General features: G+C 35.0%; 3 protein-coding genes across 3 annotated transcripts; 1 reads left to right on the forward strand and 2 right to left on the reverse strand.

Annotated features, from left to right (window-relative positions):
- Positions 1-279: 279 nt before the first annotated feature.
- Positions 280-12,440, reverse strand: LOC130805843 (uncharacterized). Its single transcript, XM_057670636.1, has 11 exons — positions 12,233-12,440; positions 11,589-11,654; positions 11,414-11,481; positions 7,018-7,051; positions 6,817-6,886; positions 5,907-5,964; positions 4,302-4,430; positions 2,933-3,024; positions 1,202-1,292; positions 934-1,012; positions 280-774 (listed from the first exon to the last, which is right to left on the reverse strand). The coding sequence occupies exons 1-11, from the start codon at positions 12,237-12,239 to the stop codon at positions 692-694; spliced, it is 777 nt and encodes a 258-aa protein (XP_057526619.1). The 5' UTR covers positions 12,240-12,440; the 3' UTR covers positions 280-691.
- A 691-nt stretch (positions 12,441-13,131) lies between these two features.
- LOC130805846 (60S ribosomal protein L28-2-like) lies at positions 13,132-15,476 on the forward strand. The gene is made up of 4 exons (XM_057670640.1): positions 13,132-13,287; positions 13,389-13,544; positions 14,289-14,446; positions 15,060-15,476. The coding sequence occupies exons 2-4, from the start codon at positions 13,397-13,399 to the stop codon at positions 15,198-15,200; spliced, it is 447 nt and encodes a 148-aa protein (XP_057526623.1). The 5' UTR covers positions 13,132-13,287; positions 13,389-13,396; the 3' UTR covers positions 15,201-15,476.
- A 145-nt stretch (positions 15,477-15,621) lies between these two features.
- Positions 15,622-18,854, reverse strand: LOC130805845 (ras-related protein RIC1-like). Its single transcript, XM_057670638.1, has 8 exons — positions 18,678-18,854; positions 17,434-17,506; positions 16,836-16,883; positions 16,699-16,746; positions 16,551-16,622; positions 16,298-16,453; positions 16,104-16,207; positions 15,622-15,991 (listed from the first exon to the last, which is right to left on the reverse strand). The coding sequence occupies exons 1-8, from the start codon at positions 18,689-18,691 to the stop codon at positions 15,898-15,900; spliced, it is 609 nt and encodes a 202-aa protein (XP_057526621.1). The 5' UTR covers positions 18,692-18,854; the 3' UTR covers positions 15,622-15,897.
- Between the last annotated feature and the right edge of the window lie 122 nt (positions 18,855-18,976).

An 18,976-nucleotide genomic window follows, 5' to 3' on the forward strand; every position in this document is an offset into this window, starting at 1 on the left:
ATCCCAATACTATGTGGTCGGCTGGTGAAAGTCTTACTAATAAAAATTATACTTTATCGTGTCCAATCCAATACGGATGTAGTATATGATGGGAAAAAAAAAATAATGGAGCTGAGTAAAGGATGGAGTAAAAATACGCAGTAATTTTTAGACCTATCAATTTTAAGACCCAACCGCAAGTAATGAAAATGAATATCTGAGGGGTTCGGTGTCTTCAGACACCTTGTGCATGTCCAAAATTACCCTGGAACCGAGTATATAACAGAGAGAAATCAATGCTGTACGACAGAAATACAATCAATTACTATACATTCAGCATTTTAAATATTTTGATTTTGATACTGAAATTTCAAAATGTGTCCTTTTGGCAGTGATTCTTTCCTGAAACAGGATGATAGTAATACTGATAACGATTTGGAAATATTCTCGGAATTAAATTTACCAAATAAACGATGTTCTTTGATATAATGTAGGTTCAACTAAAAAGCGAAGCGCCAACAATCAATCTTTCTACGAACTTGCCTTTCTCTCCTGTGCAAGCTACACAAACAATCTGTTGCCCACACGGTAGACTAGTGGCAAACATGACAAGCGCCTCCAATAGGCTCTATGGTCAGCTTTTAGACGGGATACCAAAAAGTCTGACTGGCTGATAGTATGTTGACTAAAAGGAGCAGATATTGCACTGTAGTTAGACAGCCATCCTTGAGGAGTGTGAAGATGAATCTTCGGATTTCTCAGCCAAGTAATGTTCGAGCATATCTTCTTCATCATCTGGTAATACAAAACGGTATATCCTTAACAAGCGCTGAACCGAGAAAAAAGATACAAGCTGGGAAGGTGCTATAGCTGGTATGAAAGTTTGACCCCCCTTTCTCCCTAATATCAAGCCATCAATTCCGAAACATACATATTCAAAGTTAAGAGAGTCACCTTCAAAGTCATCATCATCAAAGTCGATGTCTTCTTCATCGTCCTCTTCAGAGTCTTCCTTGGTAGTCAATGCGCCTCTCTGCAGAAAAAAGGTGCTTACATTTTTAGAAACAACAAACATTTCACAAATAGCTTTTTTTGTTCGTAGGTTCATTATTCATCATAATTTTCTTTCGGAGGTTCATAATATTTGGGAAGGGGAAGATTTAGACTCAACAGTCAACACACAATTGAGAGAGAAAAAATAGTGGGGTAAAGATATGTGTACCGCTGCTGCAACTGCTCGTCCACTTTCAAACCACTGCCTTCCACTGAGCTTCTTTTCCTTGGTAGTAGCAAGTGCAGAATCTGGTATTAATCTGAAAATAAACGTAAGTCGCTTAATCTTGGGTGCAAAAAGTGATAGCAGAAACAGATGGATTTACAAAAGAAGGATAGGACTAGATCAACAAAATCTGAACCTCAAACTGAAGTACAAAAGAACTTAATTTAAGAAGCGTCCTCTATGACCTCACCCGTTTTGATTCAATATTCATCAAATCAAATATAATATTGAAACAAAACATTGAATTTTTTTAAATATAATTATTTATGTTTTAATTGTCACAAGTTAACAAGCCTGAGTCCCTGACAACTTCATCTTTTAATGGCTGCCTCTGCTTGCCATGCCAATTGTCAATCCAAGCACCCCAACCCCAAAGTACCATCCTCCAAAAAGACCCTTTAACCTTACCCATAAAAATCCTCACACCCTTGTTAAGTCAGCAACCACCTCAATAAAATTCACACCCTAAACTCCGTCCAAGAATCAAACTCTACCCACGTGAAACTAAAACCATGTCTCACTTAGTCCTTCCTGAAAAATCAATCTCCAAAACCAGCCATGGGAAACACCTAAGAATAAAGAAATCTCCCAAATCTTTTCTTCTCAACAAATCTGCTGATCAAAGAATGACTCATCCCATAAGCTACTTAGTTTTGAAATGGTTAGGCTTCAAAACAAGGGTATAGGTTTGATAATACGTCATAAGTTGACGTTTTAAGGCTTTTTAAGCTACTAACTTACAAAAACTAATTGAAAGTTAATTTGTTTGATCTAAAACTTGGAATGCAACACCCCATAGTTGATGTGTTTGATGCTTTTATTCTTGCTAGAGATGATGATATAGCTAAAACTCAAGCTATTTTGGATGACATAGAGCCTTATGATTTAGCTTTCATGATACATTTGACGAAATTAAAGCATCAACATCTGATGTTTCCATTGACTCTTAATCCAGAACATTTAACAAAACCTTCGTCACTCAAATGACCCGAGTCAGATCGGATCCCTCAATCTACAAATGCCGAAAACACCCCATTGGTTCAAAAAAGTCATGGAAGACAAGAGAAAGGGAAAGAGAGAACAAGGTAGACAGAAGAGACATGTTGATATTATTCTGGAAAAAAAATTCAGATTTATAACATTCCATTAACCCCAACGCCATTACGTGAGTCCCACCTAGGGTGAGGTTTGGGAGGATCGGATGTACTCAACCTTATTAATGATAAAACTAATAAAGAGGTTGTTTTCGATTTACCCTTGGTAATAAACGTCATGTGCAGCTTAAGTGCACATGATTTAACTAGTCATGTTACTTAAATCCATTATAATCCAAAACCAACGAATTGTAAATCGTTGGCCCATCGAAATAATGGACAAAAAATGTCAGATTTAGAAAAGAAATATTGGTGGGTTCAATATACTTTTTAGCAATTATAGATTTTTAGAGGGCTCAAATAGAATATTTTCCAATAAAATTCTCCACACAGTAGAAACTTAATGAGAAAAATTAGCTAAAATAACCCAACTGGACATAAAGTGTTTCCACCACTGCCTAGGCCCTACAAAATACATCACAACAGTCTTGCATTAAAAGGTTGTTCAACATTATGTGTTTTACATTGATGATATGCATATTGATTGGAACAACAAAAATGCTATCCTTTAAGAACTTACTTGGCTCGCTCTAATGCCATCTCTGCTTCGAATCTTTCTCTCCAGGCCAAGAAAGTTTCAACAGTCACAGGTTCTCCATGTGGTACTATAATCTAATAATAAAAATATAGGATGTCAAAGTGCAAGCATAACCAATAGCAAGATTATTGATAGTGCCCTGACGTGATTGATAAATACAGAGTAAACATTAAGCATGCATGGACCCTATTAAAAAAACTCAATGAGATTTCATCTAATGAGGCGTTAAAATTTCAACAGTGAAAGATGTAGAAAAGAAACAGAAAGCGAAAGAATGCAAAACAATTAAAAAAAGAAACAACAATGCGAAAACAAAATTTATGAAGTTTCTGTTCCACTTCCCGAGTTCCCGTTAGAACCAATTATATAAAATATTAGATTTTGCCAAAGTATGTGGCCAATTTTTTATAATGTAACAATCATAACAAGTCAATGTGATATACATTATGTTTTGAGCTAGTACAGACCGGCTAAATAAACATTAGATTCTTGCAGCCAGGCACCAGTTACACGAGCAATGCACTTAATGCCATTTTTCATCTTGTTCCATCATTAATGAGATAGGAATACAACTTTTAACTGAATTTCACCCAAAAAAAAAAAAACCCCTCCAAAATAAACAGTTCAGAGTTATAGATACTAGAATGTCTTGCTCTCTTACCTTTTCAAAATATGAGTATATGACCTTCCACCAGATGACATTCTAATCACTAAAGACTAATTCTTGCTAATGTACAAAGTGAAAATCTCGGCAGAAAACACATTATACAATGCTCTAAAAACAGGATTACATATGAACAAATGAATGGCCTGTAAAATCTGGAAGTACACCTACCTTTTTAAAATGGTTTTCTAAAACGTACAAATAGTTTCCTTGGTTCCTTTGAAGACTTTTATAAGACAAAGCTCATGGTTTCAGAGCATTCGAATTTTGGAAATTTATGAGGACATTACAGCTAGTCTAGACAACTTGGCGTTTAAATACTAAGATATTGTAGCCAACTCTTACTTCCAATAACAAGTGTATATGGTTTTGAAATCTGTTTAGTTCCAATAACAGCTGAAAGTAACTGAAGATGAAGAAATGATAACATCAAAGTAAAAAGAGATAAGGGGAGTCCAATGGTGCTAATGGAAAAACTGTTCAAAGTTTGAGTGTTTCCTTAAAACCCATGATACCTATGGAAAAGGAATTGGCAATGGAAGTTTCTTGTTTTCATGTTCCCACTTCCTAGTGATATCTAAACTCATAATACCCTTCTCAATGTTAGATTTCTAAAGAAAAAGATAGAAGAATAACAAGCAACATCAAAAGGAAGTCAAAAGGTTGCACCAGGGAGGGGGTTCTTACTTCATCTTTAGCCATTTCATCATCTGCAGCATCCTCAACATCCCCATCTTGACCAAATCTTCCACTCAGCCATTCTTTAGCAGATGTAACAAGTGTGTACACCATGGCCATCCCAAGGTTCTCTGTTGCCTGATGCAGCAGAAAAAGGTAAGAAACATGCCTATACAAAAGAGTTTATATTGTTAACAAAAGCAAACTAGTAAACCGCTCACAACACCATGCCCACCGTAATCAGTAGCTGATAACAACAGTAAGGTGCCCCAACACCACTGAAATGGCTCTCACCGAGGCAGGATAAGGGGGAGACGTATGTATGAGTCGCATAGCACAAAATATAGGCCGCATCAATGTCACCATATTGTAAGATTATCAAAAGTTATTACAACTACAGATAAGCCATGACAGGTGGAAAACTATTTACATTAATCGAGAATCAATTTATCCCATATCACAACCATGACTACATCAAATGCATTGTGACATGGAGGTTGTTTCTAGTTGACCCTATATCGCAAAAGTTAGTTCCTGGATGCTGCTACACATGAATAACAAACCATAGATCAAAAACAAGGTCATTACGTATTGTATCAACCATATCGTAAAGGTTTTCAAATTTAACGAACCGGCATTACACGCATCTTAGAGGTGTAAAAAACATGTTTTAGGCCGTTCCAAGCAATATTGGTTTAGGCCGATATTTGACGGTACGGAAACCGCATCATTTTTGTTACCGTATCAAAGTATCACCATGTCCGTTTACTGCCTATTTGCACTATGTTACAAATAGTCAACACACATGGTTTGACGAAGCATTTAGTCTCTTATAATCCATACCAATAAATGATATGAATCTTTGGAGCATTATGTGTTCTAACAACTAGGAAGATAATGATCACAAGTTTCTCTGCTGCAAATTTGTTGTAGATATTTAAAGCATATTATTTGGAGCACTTGAAGAAACCTGGATGGAATCTTCGACAATGGAAGCTTTCCTTCAAATGATAGTTTTTGATTTTTGATCTAAGCGCCACTCTATCCATCTTTGGAGATGTTGCCTCTTTGCCGTACTTTTGGCCATTGGGATAGAGGTAAATGGCCCAACGTATAAGGATAAATTTCTTCTGATGCATGTACTTTGGGAGAGATTCAAGTTCCAAGCCTCGCTTTGGTCAAAGGCTAATGGTTTGCTTTTGGAGTACTTGTTAGGAGATCTATGTAGTAGTGAATGGAACTTGTTATAATATTTTCTGAGCTTAAAGAATGTGCCATCCCTTTTTTGTACCCTCTTCTTATTGTTATTAATAAATCTTTTTCTTCATCAAACGAAAAACAATGGATCTTTGGTTTCATCCAAAATGGAAAAGTTTAAAGGATCGCTTAGCAACTTCTTTAAATGACTTTAAGACACCTAATTGGTGATTCTAATATTCACAAAGGCTAATGCTATTCACAAATACACAAATACCTGTAGTAATGAATAGCTGAACACATAGATAAAATTATCCATATACAATCCAGAAATCTAGGGTCAATTCCAAAATGTTCATTTATAGTAAAGCATAAAATGTACGACAAACCAATTCATCAAACATAGAATTAGCATACCTCTTGAACAAGCTTTAGTTTCAAAGTTCTGAGATCTTCGGTTGGAATTCCACGTATACTGTTTAAGATAAATGCAAATGAAAAGGTGCAAGAAAATAAACATAACAGCTTCAAAAAATGTATTGTAAACCACTTAAAGCCCTCTTTAGACAACACATACAATTTACTGACCATATGAGGGCATGGAGGATCATGCAATTCAAAACCATAGACATGGCTCAAGCAGGTATAAGCATTAATACAAAATTCCAATAGAGTTTTCAGAAAGCTCTCATAAGCATACGTGCAAAAAGGATACCATATCGACTTGTCTTTACTCACAGAGATAAGTTACTGATTACCTAGTCTTGATTACTGAATGATCATATTACTTTTTCCCAACAGATTCCAACCAAAAACTATGGAAAAATAAGACAGTTAACTTCTCTTAGCAGTAGTCAACAACCTTAAACATATGAGGATATTTTACAGAATTTCACCAAAACAGAAGAAAATGACAAAGATTGAACAAGAAATATAATGACTTATTTAACCACAATTCCCAATGATGGAAACTCAGATTTCAAATATTCATTTCAGACTTCATTTTGAAATCTATTACACCAAAAAATAATTAACTAAATTCAGAACTTCAAACAGTACCAAAATTGAACTGTGCCTGCATTTTTAAGGATAGGCAAAGCAACCCATAACGACAAGAGTTACTTATTTATCAGCTATATGTACTAGTCTGGTAGATACCAATATATTTTAGAAAGAACATAGAAAGCAATCATGAGCCAATCAATGAATCAAGCACTGCATCCAGCCAGCTCAGTCAAGCTTATAAATATATTTAGATTTAGGATATGAATTTTAAAATTTGAAATAATTATTACAACGACCACAGAAGAACATTCATAGATCAAACCTTCTCACATCAAGAAGTGGAGGCTCATCTGGATATTTTTCAGTGTGCGAGAAAATCAATGCCAATTGAACTGCAAAAGAGTATTAACAAAGATAAATCCTCAAGATAAAAAGGGAAAGCCAATCCATCAACGTAATTTCGAATGCTTCCATAATCAAACATCCATGTAATTGGTAATCACTACTGGAGAGGAAAGTTAACCTGGCAGAGTGGATGAATGATCTTCATCATCATCCTGTAGCATACCAACATTCATTAGCAATAATAGCAAAAGATCATTTTCATCTCAAAAGACATTATAAAAGAAATTGATCTAGATACGTAAAATGCCTAATCTAGTAATACCATTGTCCATGGCCAAACAAAAAATCCATCACATTTGCAATCGGATGGTCATCGGCAAACAATAAGCACCAAAGAGAAGTTTTCTTAAATCGATGAAGTTATCACATCTAGGACCGTTGCAAAAACAAAGGGGCTTAGGGCCAAGCCTTGTGTCATGAACGGCTGGGAAAGGGTATTATAGGAATTAAGTAATAAACAATACTTAGTAATTAGTTAAGTGGGGGAATAAAATGTGGAGATAATTAGTATAAATAGAGGGGAAGGGGAAGGGTTTTAGGCATTCATTCAAGTAATAGTTTAAGTGAAGTTTAATACCCTTTTGGAAAGAACAAGCCTCTCGAATGCTTGTATACTATCCATTGTAATCGTTCTTGGTTACAATCGTTCTTCGTTACACATTTTCATTAACATTCAATTTCTACAATCAGTGATTTGTATTTTGTCATACAGTTTGTTCATTCATATACAATTTTCTGTTTACTTTTGTTAATTTCTTCTAATGGCCAAGCTAGTCCATACCGCCTTGATGAAGGCCAATTGTGATTGTAAAATCCTTTGTTCCCCCTCCACATATCCTAACATTCGTCTTTACTTCTCGATACATATTTTATACCGTTTTAATGTATTTCTTGGGAATACCCTTCTTTGTCATTGGCCACCGAAGCACTTCTCTTGGTATCTTGTCGTATGTTTTTTACCAAGTCAATAAAGTCCATGTGCTAGTCTTTTTTTCCTAGCCTACTAGTACTCCAATTTGTCTCATAAGATGAATTGCTTTCATTATAGATCTGTGATACCCCAAATTGAGGTTTAAAAAGGATTGATAGACTACTCATATCAACAAGGTGCATCTTCTTTTCTAGGGAGCCCATTTGCTAAAAACTCCACAGTTATGCGTGCCTGGTGGGGAGCAATCTTAGGATGGGTGACCTCATGGGAAGTTTTCATGGGTGCGAACGAGTGAGGCCAAAGTGCGCTGGAAAGACTTGTGTTGGTCTATGGGGCCAATCTACAGTCTTCATGAGTAGTCACCGGCGGTCCGAGAGCGAGGGTGTTACAAGATCTTTTTGGCATAAATCCAAATTGGTCTTCTGCTATGGAGGTACATCTCCTCATATGTAACTCTATCACTCTTTTCCATAACTTTATAGTATGACTTATGAGTTTTACTCGTTGATAGTTGTAGCAACATTGAACATCTCCTGTTCTTGTAAATGGCCATTAGAGAGTTTCTTCTCCAGTTAATGGTCATCCTGTTTGTTTTACAAATCTTGTTGAATATACCAGTTAGCCAAGTTACTCTAATCGTCCCTAGGCATCTCTATACTTCAATAGGTCTACCATCTTGACCAAACACTTTCTTTAGCTTCATTATCTTTAAAGCCCTCTTCCACCTTTGATTATTGTATTCTTCGCATAAATTCTCTATTTTCATCTAAGGGGGTAATTGTTGTGCCCCCTACAACATTGTTCTCCATTGAATAGCTCATCAAGATACTTCCTCCATCAATCCTTGATGTTCTTGTCCTTAACTAGAATGTTTTTATACTTATCCTTGATACACTAAACTACACCTATATCATTAATTTTGCTTACCTCTTATATATATCTTTTTATCCTTTTTCAGAATCAAGTTTGTCCAACACCTCTTAAAAAAACTTTTAATCTCGCTTCGCAAACTACTACTTTTGTCTTGGTTTTAATTTTCTTAAACATGGCTAAGTTTTCATCATTCGTGCATTTTCCTAATGCTTTCTTTTCTTTGAAAAGAGTCTACTTCCTCATTCCACTACTTTGCATCTTCTTTACCACAAAACTACCTAGTGATTCTCCTAAATCTCCTTAGCTATTCGAATGATGCAAGTTTTCATCCTTATCCAAGTATCCACTGATCCGAAGTCATCTCACAATCAGCTTCTTAAGCAACTTTCTTGGCTAAAACTTTAGCATTACCTCTTTTAATCTCTACCATTTAATCCTACGTTCTTTTTTGGCTTTCTTTACCTTTGGTGTTGCTTGAAAGCAAACATCTAAGATACAAGTTTGTATTAGGTTGCTAGTTGTTACACACTATCTTGAAATAACCTTATAGCTTAGGCAACTAAATCTATCTATATTCTATCATCCTTGAAAAAGTAGTCAATTTGGATTGCGTTTACACTAATCTAAAAGTCACCAAGTGGCTATCTCTCTTCTTAAACCATGTCCATGTGTTAGCAACTAACAAAGCGCATGAGTGCATAATTTAAAATGGACTTTCCTTCCGTATTCCTAATTCCATAGCCCAAACCTTCATGGATTTTTCGTGGCCATTACGACATACCTATACGTGTTCATTCAAATCACCTTCGATATAGAGATTTTCATTCATTAGTATGTTTTGCACTATATCATCGAGATCTTCCAAAAAATTCCTTTTAATTGATTAATCTATCCCCACTTACGATGTCCAGTACAATTTTCACTCTTATAATGTTATCTTTTTTCATCATACTCATTCTTAGATGTTCATTCATTCATAGTAATACCAACTCAATTTCGATTTTTATCTTGTCTTAAGCACCACAATTTATATTTCTTCCTTTCACCTACTTTTTGGCCCTATCTCTAACCCAATTCGTCTCTTGTAGACATAAAATGTTAATTTTCCTCAATTCTATGACATGCACACCTCCTGATCGAGCTACCAAAGTTTCAAGATCCCAATCTTAATCTAGGACCCTTGGTTTTCCTAAACCTCCTATGCTAAACCCTATGTGCCCTTACTCATTTAATTTTGACCAAGCCTTTAAATTGTAATTAGGTCCAGTTTGATTTGCTAGTTAGACCAAACTTTGTGTAGTCGTACTCTGGATAATAGAAATTAAAGATTTGTCTTTATCTTGGTTATAAAGAGTTGAGGAAAGACGCTACGGGTCCTTAAAAGCCTAAGTACTAGGTGTCTGTGAGCGATTACGCTAGTCTTTTGATGACTTGGCCATCTTAAACATCTAAAGGACCCTATTCCAATTTTGAAATTTAAGACCTCAACAATAAAATCAAAACTATAAAAACTTTATTTTAAATACTTTGAAAAACACTAAAAACCCATCCCTTTACTATAACTGTAAATTATATTCCAATAGAATTCAAGTTAATATCCTTTAAAAAAGGGCCCTTATAATTTTGGGTCCTGTGGTGTAGCGCATTTTGCACATGTGAATCGACGGCCCTACCCAAAACCCTAGAAAAAAATGTTAACTTAAAAAACCTATATGAAGTTGAGAAGACAAAACATAATTTGTGAGTGTTGAGCTTCTTTTACGGCTAAGATTAAACAGAGTTTAAGGCCCTTTAGGCACTCGACTTAGGGGCTACAAAGTGCTTGAAGGTCTATAAGGTATTGTTGCATGTGAGGGGCTTGCTTTGATTAATCACCTCACCTTGCCTTAGTTGGCCCTGTTAATATGTCACCTGCCTAATCGTGCTTTTTAAGACTAATGTTTTTGCTAAAGTGAGACCAACAAGCTTCTTATATGCCATGCCTAAATTTGACCTGAATGTGAGCTATAATCCCTCTTTACATATGCTTCCCATGCAATGGTTAAAGACTTAAAACTAAATATAGTAATGTGAATCACTACGCAAGAAAAGGCTAATCCCAATATCAAATGATTCGCTAATCTTTTCGCAAATCATGAATCGTAAAAACGTGAATTATTTTTTATGTTGGTCTATTTTTGGGCCTTTTCAACCAAATCGTGTATTCCCTAAGTGGAATAGTATGTAATACTAGTTAATCCTATGGGATCTAATCCCATTCTTACTGGTTTGGAAACAAAGAAGAATTATCCTCAAAAGAAATCTGAATTCATCTTTGTTGACAACTCAAAAAACAATCGCAATCATTTTTCCAATTCCATGCCAAAACTCCTTCAGTGTGTTTGTAACAGTCACATTGTAGTGGAATTACATTAGCCAAGTTCCATGCTCCCTTCAAACTAGATGAAGCTGACTTAAACATAAAACACTAAAGTTCCAACCGCATTTCTCATGAGTATCAGTCCATAATAGATTAAGGTTATATTTCTCAAAACCTACCAAAACATGCTATAAGCCCGATTTTCTGATCCTATTACAAAAACCAACCAAACTAAGAAGTTCATTAACAGTTACATACAAGACACTGGACAGCACAGCATACAAACCAAAGATGAGAAACAATCTCATTTATGTAGAGACAGATCAATAAAGGATCGAAAAAATCTGATACCTGTGGTGATATGGTGATATGATAACATTTATTAGAAGTGTTAAGCCCGCTCTCTCCGGAGTGAATTTCTGTGTCAAACAAAAAACAATGAAAATACAATGGCAACACAGGACATAATAGCTACATTATAAAAGCAACCAAAAGTCGGATAGAAAGTGACATTAACTACACTCACCTCTAAACTCATCCATAAGGATAGCTTCAAGAGCTTCAATTTCCATCTCCTGCTCCTGCAAATAGCCTAAAACCAACAAAAAGTATGTTTCAATTATAAAGAATCAGAAACAACTTTTTTGCTATCACACGTACATCCCACCCTTAAAATGGATTTAGGTGGGAGCCACTCATCGCATTGCAATTAGGTAAAGAATGAAATGGGATAGCCCTTTACACCAATTGTGATCAGGGTAATTTTAGATTGCCAGAAAATTTAATATCCTAAGAAATCATTTTTAACATTAATCCCAATTTCATCTTTCATGTCAAAGCTCCAAATTGCAAAACCCATTAACATCCCACTTTTTTTAAGTAGAAAAAATTGTCATAACCACCATTAACAACCTATTAACAAGAGAATGAAAATGATAAATGTAGGTTCAATTTTCATGGTGATATGAAAATTGAGTAACCAAATTTGTCATTTTTTAAGCCAATAATTCAAATTAAAAAATAAAAATAAAAATCTACTTTAATTAGGTAAGGCAATTTATATAACAATTTTAAAGTTTAACAAGTTAATTTCATCAAACATCAAACATAAAATAATGCAATAATATCCATCAGATGCTTTTTAGTTCCAAATTAACTTACTAAACTTACCGGTCATGGTTGGTCGCCGAACAGCTCTAGCAAGCGGTCTGCTATTCTGGGTTTACAAAAGGTTTTAAGGTCGAGAGAACAGCGGGTAGTAAGATTTAGGATTTGGTAGAGGGGTGAAGACTGAAGACAGGAAGAATATAATTGGAAAAGAAGGTGTAGAAAATATCAGCTCTTTTTAAACGGGAAAATTAAAAAAACACGACCAAACTATTTTAAGAAAACTACTTCTCGTTAATTCAGATTTCATTGTTTGTTTCAATATTTTTTATTAATATACTGCTTGTATAGGTCCATATCACAGTGAAACAGTTTCAAATAAGATTTGGTGTTAAAAAAATATATAGGTATATAGGTCCATCTATAAACCGACACAATACAAATTTTATATTTAGATGGTTTTATAATTCAAGACAACTTTTAAAATTTCAAGTTCCAAGGCTGTTTATATTTTATTTTTGATGTAGAAAATATTTTTTTGTTATATCAATTATATAACTCGATAGTGTTGTTTGGTATGGTTGTGAATTTTTTTTTAAAAAAAAATCCCTTGCAAAATTCACTACCCTAATATTTTAACATCACTCATTGATTGCTTATAATTTATATATTATTCTTAATCTATTCTATAAGTAAAAATATGTTAATTGAAATGTTATTTAATTTGTCATAATGCAATTAACACATTAGCAAATGTGTCAAGCTATATGAGATGACAAATTGAATACACAAATTCTGGTATGAGATGGTATCACCGTGAGACATGCCTCATATTTAAATTAAATAACATAACATAATAATAAAAACTTTTAACGTACAAATTTCTTATTTTGAGGTTGTTGTACCTTGAGCTGGTCTCATACCTGACCGGTTGGGGTTAGTCCAAACACCAAATTATGTTCATCAAAAACACAAAAAGCCCGAAATCGAAACATATTATTAGGGTTTCATTGAGAACAACCATATAAAACCCTAATTTTTCGTCCCTTAATTGTTTTCTCTGAGCTCTCCAACGCCTTCAGCATCTTTCCAACCAAATCGCCTCCTCGAACTCTTAGGTTTCAACATTTCTCTCTCGATTTCTATCGCTGATTATTTCTTATTCATTTACTTATAATTTCTGCAACTGATTTTAATTGTATACAAATTTAACTAACAGGGAAAAAAATGGCGAATGTACCAGGATCATTGGTGTGGGAGATAGTGAAGAAGAACAATTGCTTTTTGGTAAAGGAGTTCGGTAATGGTACTGCTAAGGTTCAATTTAGCAAGGAAAGCAACAATCTTTACAATGTTCATTCCTACAAGTATTCTGGTATTCATTTCTTCCTTGTTTCTATCATCCCTATTTTTGGATTTGAACTTGATCGATGTGTATTTTTATGATTTTTTTCCGAGTATTGTTTTTTGGTAATGGAAATCTAGTGAAAAGATTCGTGATTGAGGGGTTTGTATTTGACAAATTTGTCTAGGTTAATTAGATCTAGGTATGTTCTCTAATCATTTGAGATGGGCTTTGAAAATTCAGTTGAGGGAGTATAATAGTTCGGGAAGAAATTATTGTATGTTTTATGGTGGAAATGAAGTTACATTTTTCTTTATTGGTAATGGGTTTATTAGAGCTGTGCATTGGATGGGTGGATTTAGAAAAAATTTATATTTTGGTGAAGCAACTGATATTGTAAGTTTTTAGTGGAGTAAAGTAATCAATTTCATACAAAGCTATTGCAAAATCTAAAATATTTTAAGGAATTGTTTTGACATAAACAAATTTTAGTGGGATTAATTGACTCGACGATCTTGTATGTACTCTGCCACTGGATTGTGTGCTTTGGAGGGCTTCCCCGAAGAGAAAAATTGGGGATACATTTGTTCCCATCCCAACAATGGGGATCTTGGAGATATCCCCAAGTAGCCACTTGAAAGAATTCTCCCCCTGGAGCTCCCCAGAGCTAATTACTTGAAGTTTTGCAATGGATTAGTATTGTTATTTTGTCAAGTTTTTGAAACACTGTTTGCAGTTATGATGATTGTATTCTTTACATTATTGTTGATGCAGGTCTTGCAAACGCCAAGACTGTATCTGTCCACCCAGAAGGCAAAGACCTTGTTTTAACTACAACAAAGACCAGGAAGCAGAACAAACCCGCTAATGTGCAACACAAGTCTGTCATGAAGAAGGACTTTAGCAGGATGGCCAAGGCTGTCAAGAACCAGGTAATGAGATCACAATTTCTGGAATTTCCTTGATTAGTTTCACAGTTTGGAAGCTGTGGCCTTGATAATCCTGTTTGGTTGTATTTCTTTATCAGTGATGGTCTCAGTACCAACTACCAACTGCCCAATTAGTACATTTATACATGGACAAGTTTGTTTTTGTGATAGTTCAGCACAAACTTGATACAGAATTTACTTGCAGAAATCTGTAAGCGCTGATGCTCAGTACCAACTGACCAATTAGTACATTTATAGTGATGTTCAGTACTTTCGTCACTTAAGGAATGGAAAATTTCTAAGCGAGCTTTTTGGAAGAAATTTTGCATCCTTTTAGCTAAAGGGGAAGTTTCTGTGATGTTTGCTTGCCATCTTTTGTCTTTGATGACATGAGTTTATGGACTTGTGCATAGTCGCAGACGATCTGTTATTATGTAGTGTTGATGTTAGGTTTTGGTGTTGGCCGAGAGAATTAGTCGATAAAAACAACCAACCCCCTGTGGTTTTTTCTAACTATGCTCTTGGAAGCTCAAAAGTGTATCCTGCCGAATGTGTTTCTGATATTGATTCAGACACCTTCGACTTATCATTTCTCATATTTTTCCACGTATTGCAGGTTGCTGATAACTACTATAGACCTGACTTGAAGCAAGCCGCCCTTGCTAGGTTGAGCGTTGTGAGCAGAAGCCTTCAAGTTGCCAATTCGGGTGTGAAGAAGAGAAACAGACAGTCATCAAAAGTCCATGGAAGGAAATAATTTAGATGCTAAAATTGTGTCATACTCTTCAGTAGTATTACCTGAAGTTAAAATTTTAGCTTTTGCTGGTTTTGAAAAGTCTTTACTTTCAGTTGATGAATAGACTGGCATTGTTTCTGTTTGTTCACAACACAGTTTTGTATTTCCGGAATGGGACTCGCGAGCAACACTCGTTATATTCAAGATGGTGGTTTTCAGATCCCTGCTTGGATATCGTTGATCTTTCCCGAGTATTTTTTCCTTTGCCGAGGAATTATGAAGACAATTTACCGAGTATTGTGATACTTATTTCACTGACATTAGCTGAAGTTTAATTTGCTATTCTTTGTTATAAATCAAACTAATTCTCAAGAAAAGAATAAATAAAACTGCATATTGAATTAGAAAATGAGCAGCCTGTTAATTCAAATGCATGCATCGATGACGATTTGGGTATTAAACCTACTAAATTGAGATTATTTTTGGTAAATCACTACCAATTATACCAACTTAATAACAGACTAGTAGTACATTTATACAATGAAGATGGTGTTTCCTATGGCACAAATGTTTTTGTTTTATGTTGGATCGTACTTAGAATCAAAGATAGTTCTTAAATTCGATTTTTGTCTATGTACAAATGATTAGTGACTGTTGATTGACCACTGCCTTTGATTATGCTGACTGCAAGGATCTTACGATGCCCAGTAAAAGCCAATTAAGAGCAGCAGCTTGAGCTTTGGTTAAGTGGTTGTCCACTAATTTGCACAGTGGACGGCTTATCGGCACCAGTTCCTGGTTGACTAGGCATTCTGCATTAAGAGGGAAAAGTCATTTATCTCTTTGATACAGGATTCCGAACGCTAAGGCGTTGCATCTAACATCGAAACAAAGATCAAAACAACCGATAAATATGACGCTTACCGATTCTTTATATCTGTTGTCATGGTTAGAAATGCCTGCTCGACATTAGTAGCATCTTTAGCACTGGTTTCCAGGAAGGGGATGCCAATTTCATCGGCGTATGCCTCAAAGATTTTTTCCAGCCAAATTAGTAAAAAAAATTATTAATCACTATTATAATACTAAATACAAATCACAATAATTATGAGAGCTACCTTGGCAGTTTCATAAGCAACTGCTCGAGTTGCTGTCAAGTCACTTTTGTTTCCGACTAAGAGCTTGTTAACATTATTACTAGCATAACGATCAATTTCACTCAGCCACTGCTTTACATTGTTGAAGCTTTCTTGGTCCGTAATGTCATATACAACCTAGTCGAAAGAAGAATCAACACAGTACAATCAAATCCACATACTTCCAATAGTTGGAGAAACTTCATAACACCAAGTGTTGAGTACTCGAGCTTACAATAATTCCATGTGCACCGCGGTAGTAGCTACTAGTAATGGTTCTGAAACGTTCTTGCCCTGCAGTATCCCACTTCAAAAACAAAACCAAAAACATGAAGTTGACTTGCAATCTCACCAGATTGATCACTACTACTGAAAATACTTACAATCTGAAGTTTTATAGTCTTCCCATCTTGTTCCACTGTTCTGATTTTCTGAAGCAACGACAATAACATGAGTATGAATATCATAAATTCAATGCCATAGTGTCCAGTCAGTTCATAAAGGACATTTCATCACTTACAAAGTCAACTCCTATGGTGCTTATGTAGCTATCCACATATGAATCGTCCTTCAGAGCAAAATAGCAAGTTATCAGCAAAATATCACAGAAGTTTATAAAGGTTAATCCAGTTGCAACCAACTAAGCTGCCATATACTAGTATATTCATGCAAAGGGGTCATTTATCGGACGAGTGAAGATGGCGAGGCCTCAAGAAAACAACAGAAAATATAGCATCAGGAGAATTTCGTGTTATGAATGGCCCCACGGAAAATTTCAAGCTCTGAAATAAAAATACAAACTACAATGGTCTGTTCTGCTTACCTTACTTAAAGTGTCGATAAGTTTAGATAAGTGAAAACGAAGAGAACAAACAACCCTAAAAAGTAAAATAGTTATATTGCAGATTTTTTCTGGTTACAACATGGTAGCATATAGTTGATATGGTAGTACGGTACTTCATGTAAAGTGCAGGTATAACTGATAAACTCAAGTTTCAAAGTGCAGCAAATGAATTTAAATTCTATCTGTGACAAGGGAGGGATTCCAGTTGTGACAAAATGCTAAGAAAACAGAGCAGAATTGAATCATTATGATAAAATAAAGGGAATTTACATACAGCAAATCTGAGTAACAGGCAAGATTTACCCACTCCAGAGTCGCCAATTAGCAAGAGCTTGAAGAGATAATCACTGCAATCATCAATTAAGCAGATTCAAATTCTGATAAAAAAGGACGATGTTTCATTGCTAGAGAACAATTGGACTAGTTGGTGGAGTGTTGCTGTCATCTGAAAGGCTAAAACAAAAGGAAAGTTCGAATGTAGCTCTAGTATTACCGAGACGAAATTGATCAAACAATCCTAGTTGCTGAAGTTAAATTAGATAATATGAACTTATGAAGTCCGAACATCTGATCTAATATCAAAATCCTTCAATAATCTATGCTGTTCCATCATTATCATGTTCGTAAACCATAGCACTTCCACACCATCCCTTTCATTCATAAATTAGTCTGGTGTAACAGACCCTATGTGAGACGGTTTCAAGAAGGGAGCCTTAGCGCACCGGTTCAGGCTGTCACTGTGTGGCTGAAAGGTCAGGGTTCGAGTTGTGGAAGTAAGCAGACTTTATGCAGGGCAACATGTCTCCATTACAATCCTATAGTGGGACGGACCCCTACCCTGGACCGCTGGGTACGCTATGTGTAACGAGATACCTTCATACGTTTTTAAATAAGACGTTTTTACTTGAAGATCATGTGAAATGGCCAAATGGGTTCGGACTTCGGACCAATGAAATTTGGAACTAAATTCATCTAACCTTTCTACAGGGTGAATTCTAATGACAGATGACCAACTTCATTGCCAAAATAAGTTCAATCTAGACAAAATCTGGCGACAAACGTAGGGACTAATCCGGCTATGTCATGGTAAACCTTCTGTAAACAAATTTCGCACAAAACAAGCTTATCTTAATCAAAAATATCTCCCAAAAGAACAAAAATACATAGTTGCCGCTCAATTGCTTCTTAGTAAGAGGATCGCACAAAAAAATCAAAAATCTTAATCAAAGAAAGCTCACAAAACCCATAAAAGTACAGAAATAAACTTTTCTGACCTAGTCTTCAACTCTCCATGGGAATCGGGAAATATTCAAGTAATAATAATCTAAATATTCTAAACTGAATATTCATCAATCAAGCAAGAAATTTTCAGCTCCGATAAAGGTCAAAAACTAAAAACTTTAAAACTTGTTAAAATCATACACAAATTAATAAGCATCATCGTATCAATTCAATTATGAAACAAAAATTTATCAATAGTTTATAAATTTAACTAAAGAAAGGAATAAAAAAACTTACTATTCAGGATTCATAGTGTTATACAATTTCTCCTATGCTCAAATTAACAAATTAAGAAATCAAATTTGAGGTGATCAAGAACAGATGAGGGAGAAAGGGAAGAAAAAGAAAGTAAGTTGAATGATTTATCATTGAAGTTTAATTATATCTTTATCATCAATTAGACGGGTACATACGTCACCTCGTTATTTCCTTTTTTTTTTTTTTCCTAAACGTGTTATTTTGTGAACAGCGTTTGCCGTATACGATCTCAAAATAAAAAATTCAAATGTTAATAATTTATATAATTGGCTGTATTA

The sequence above is a fragment of the Amaranthus tricolor genome, chromosome 2, assembly GCF_026212465.1.
Source record: "Amaranthus tricolor cultivar Red isolate AtriRed21 chromosome 2, ASM2621246v1, whole genome shotgun sequence".
NCBI classification, from domain to species: Eukaryota; Viridiplantae; Streptophyta; class Magnoliopsida; order Caryophyllales; family Amaranthaceae; genus Amaranthus; species Amaranthus tricolor.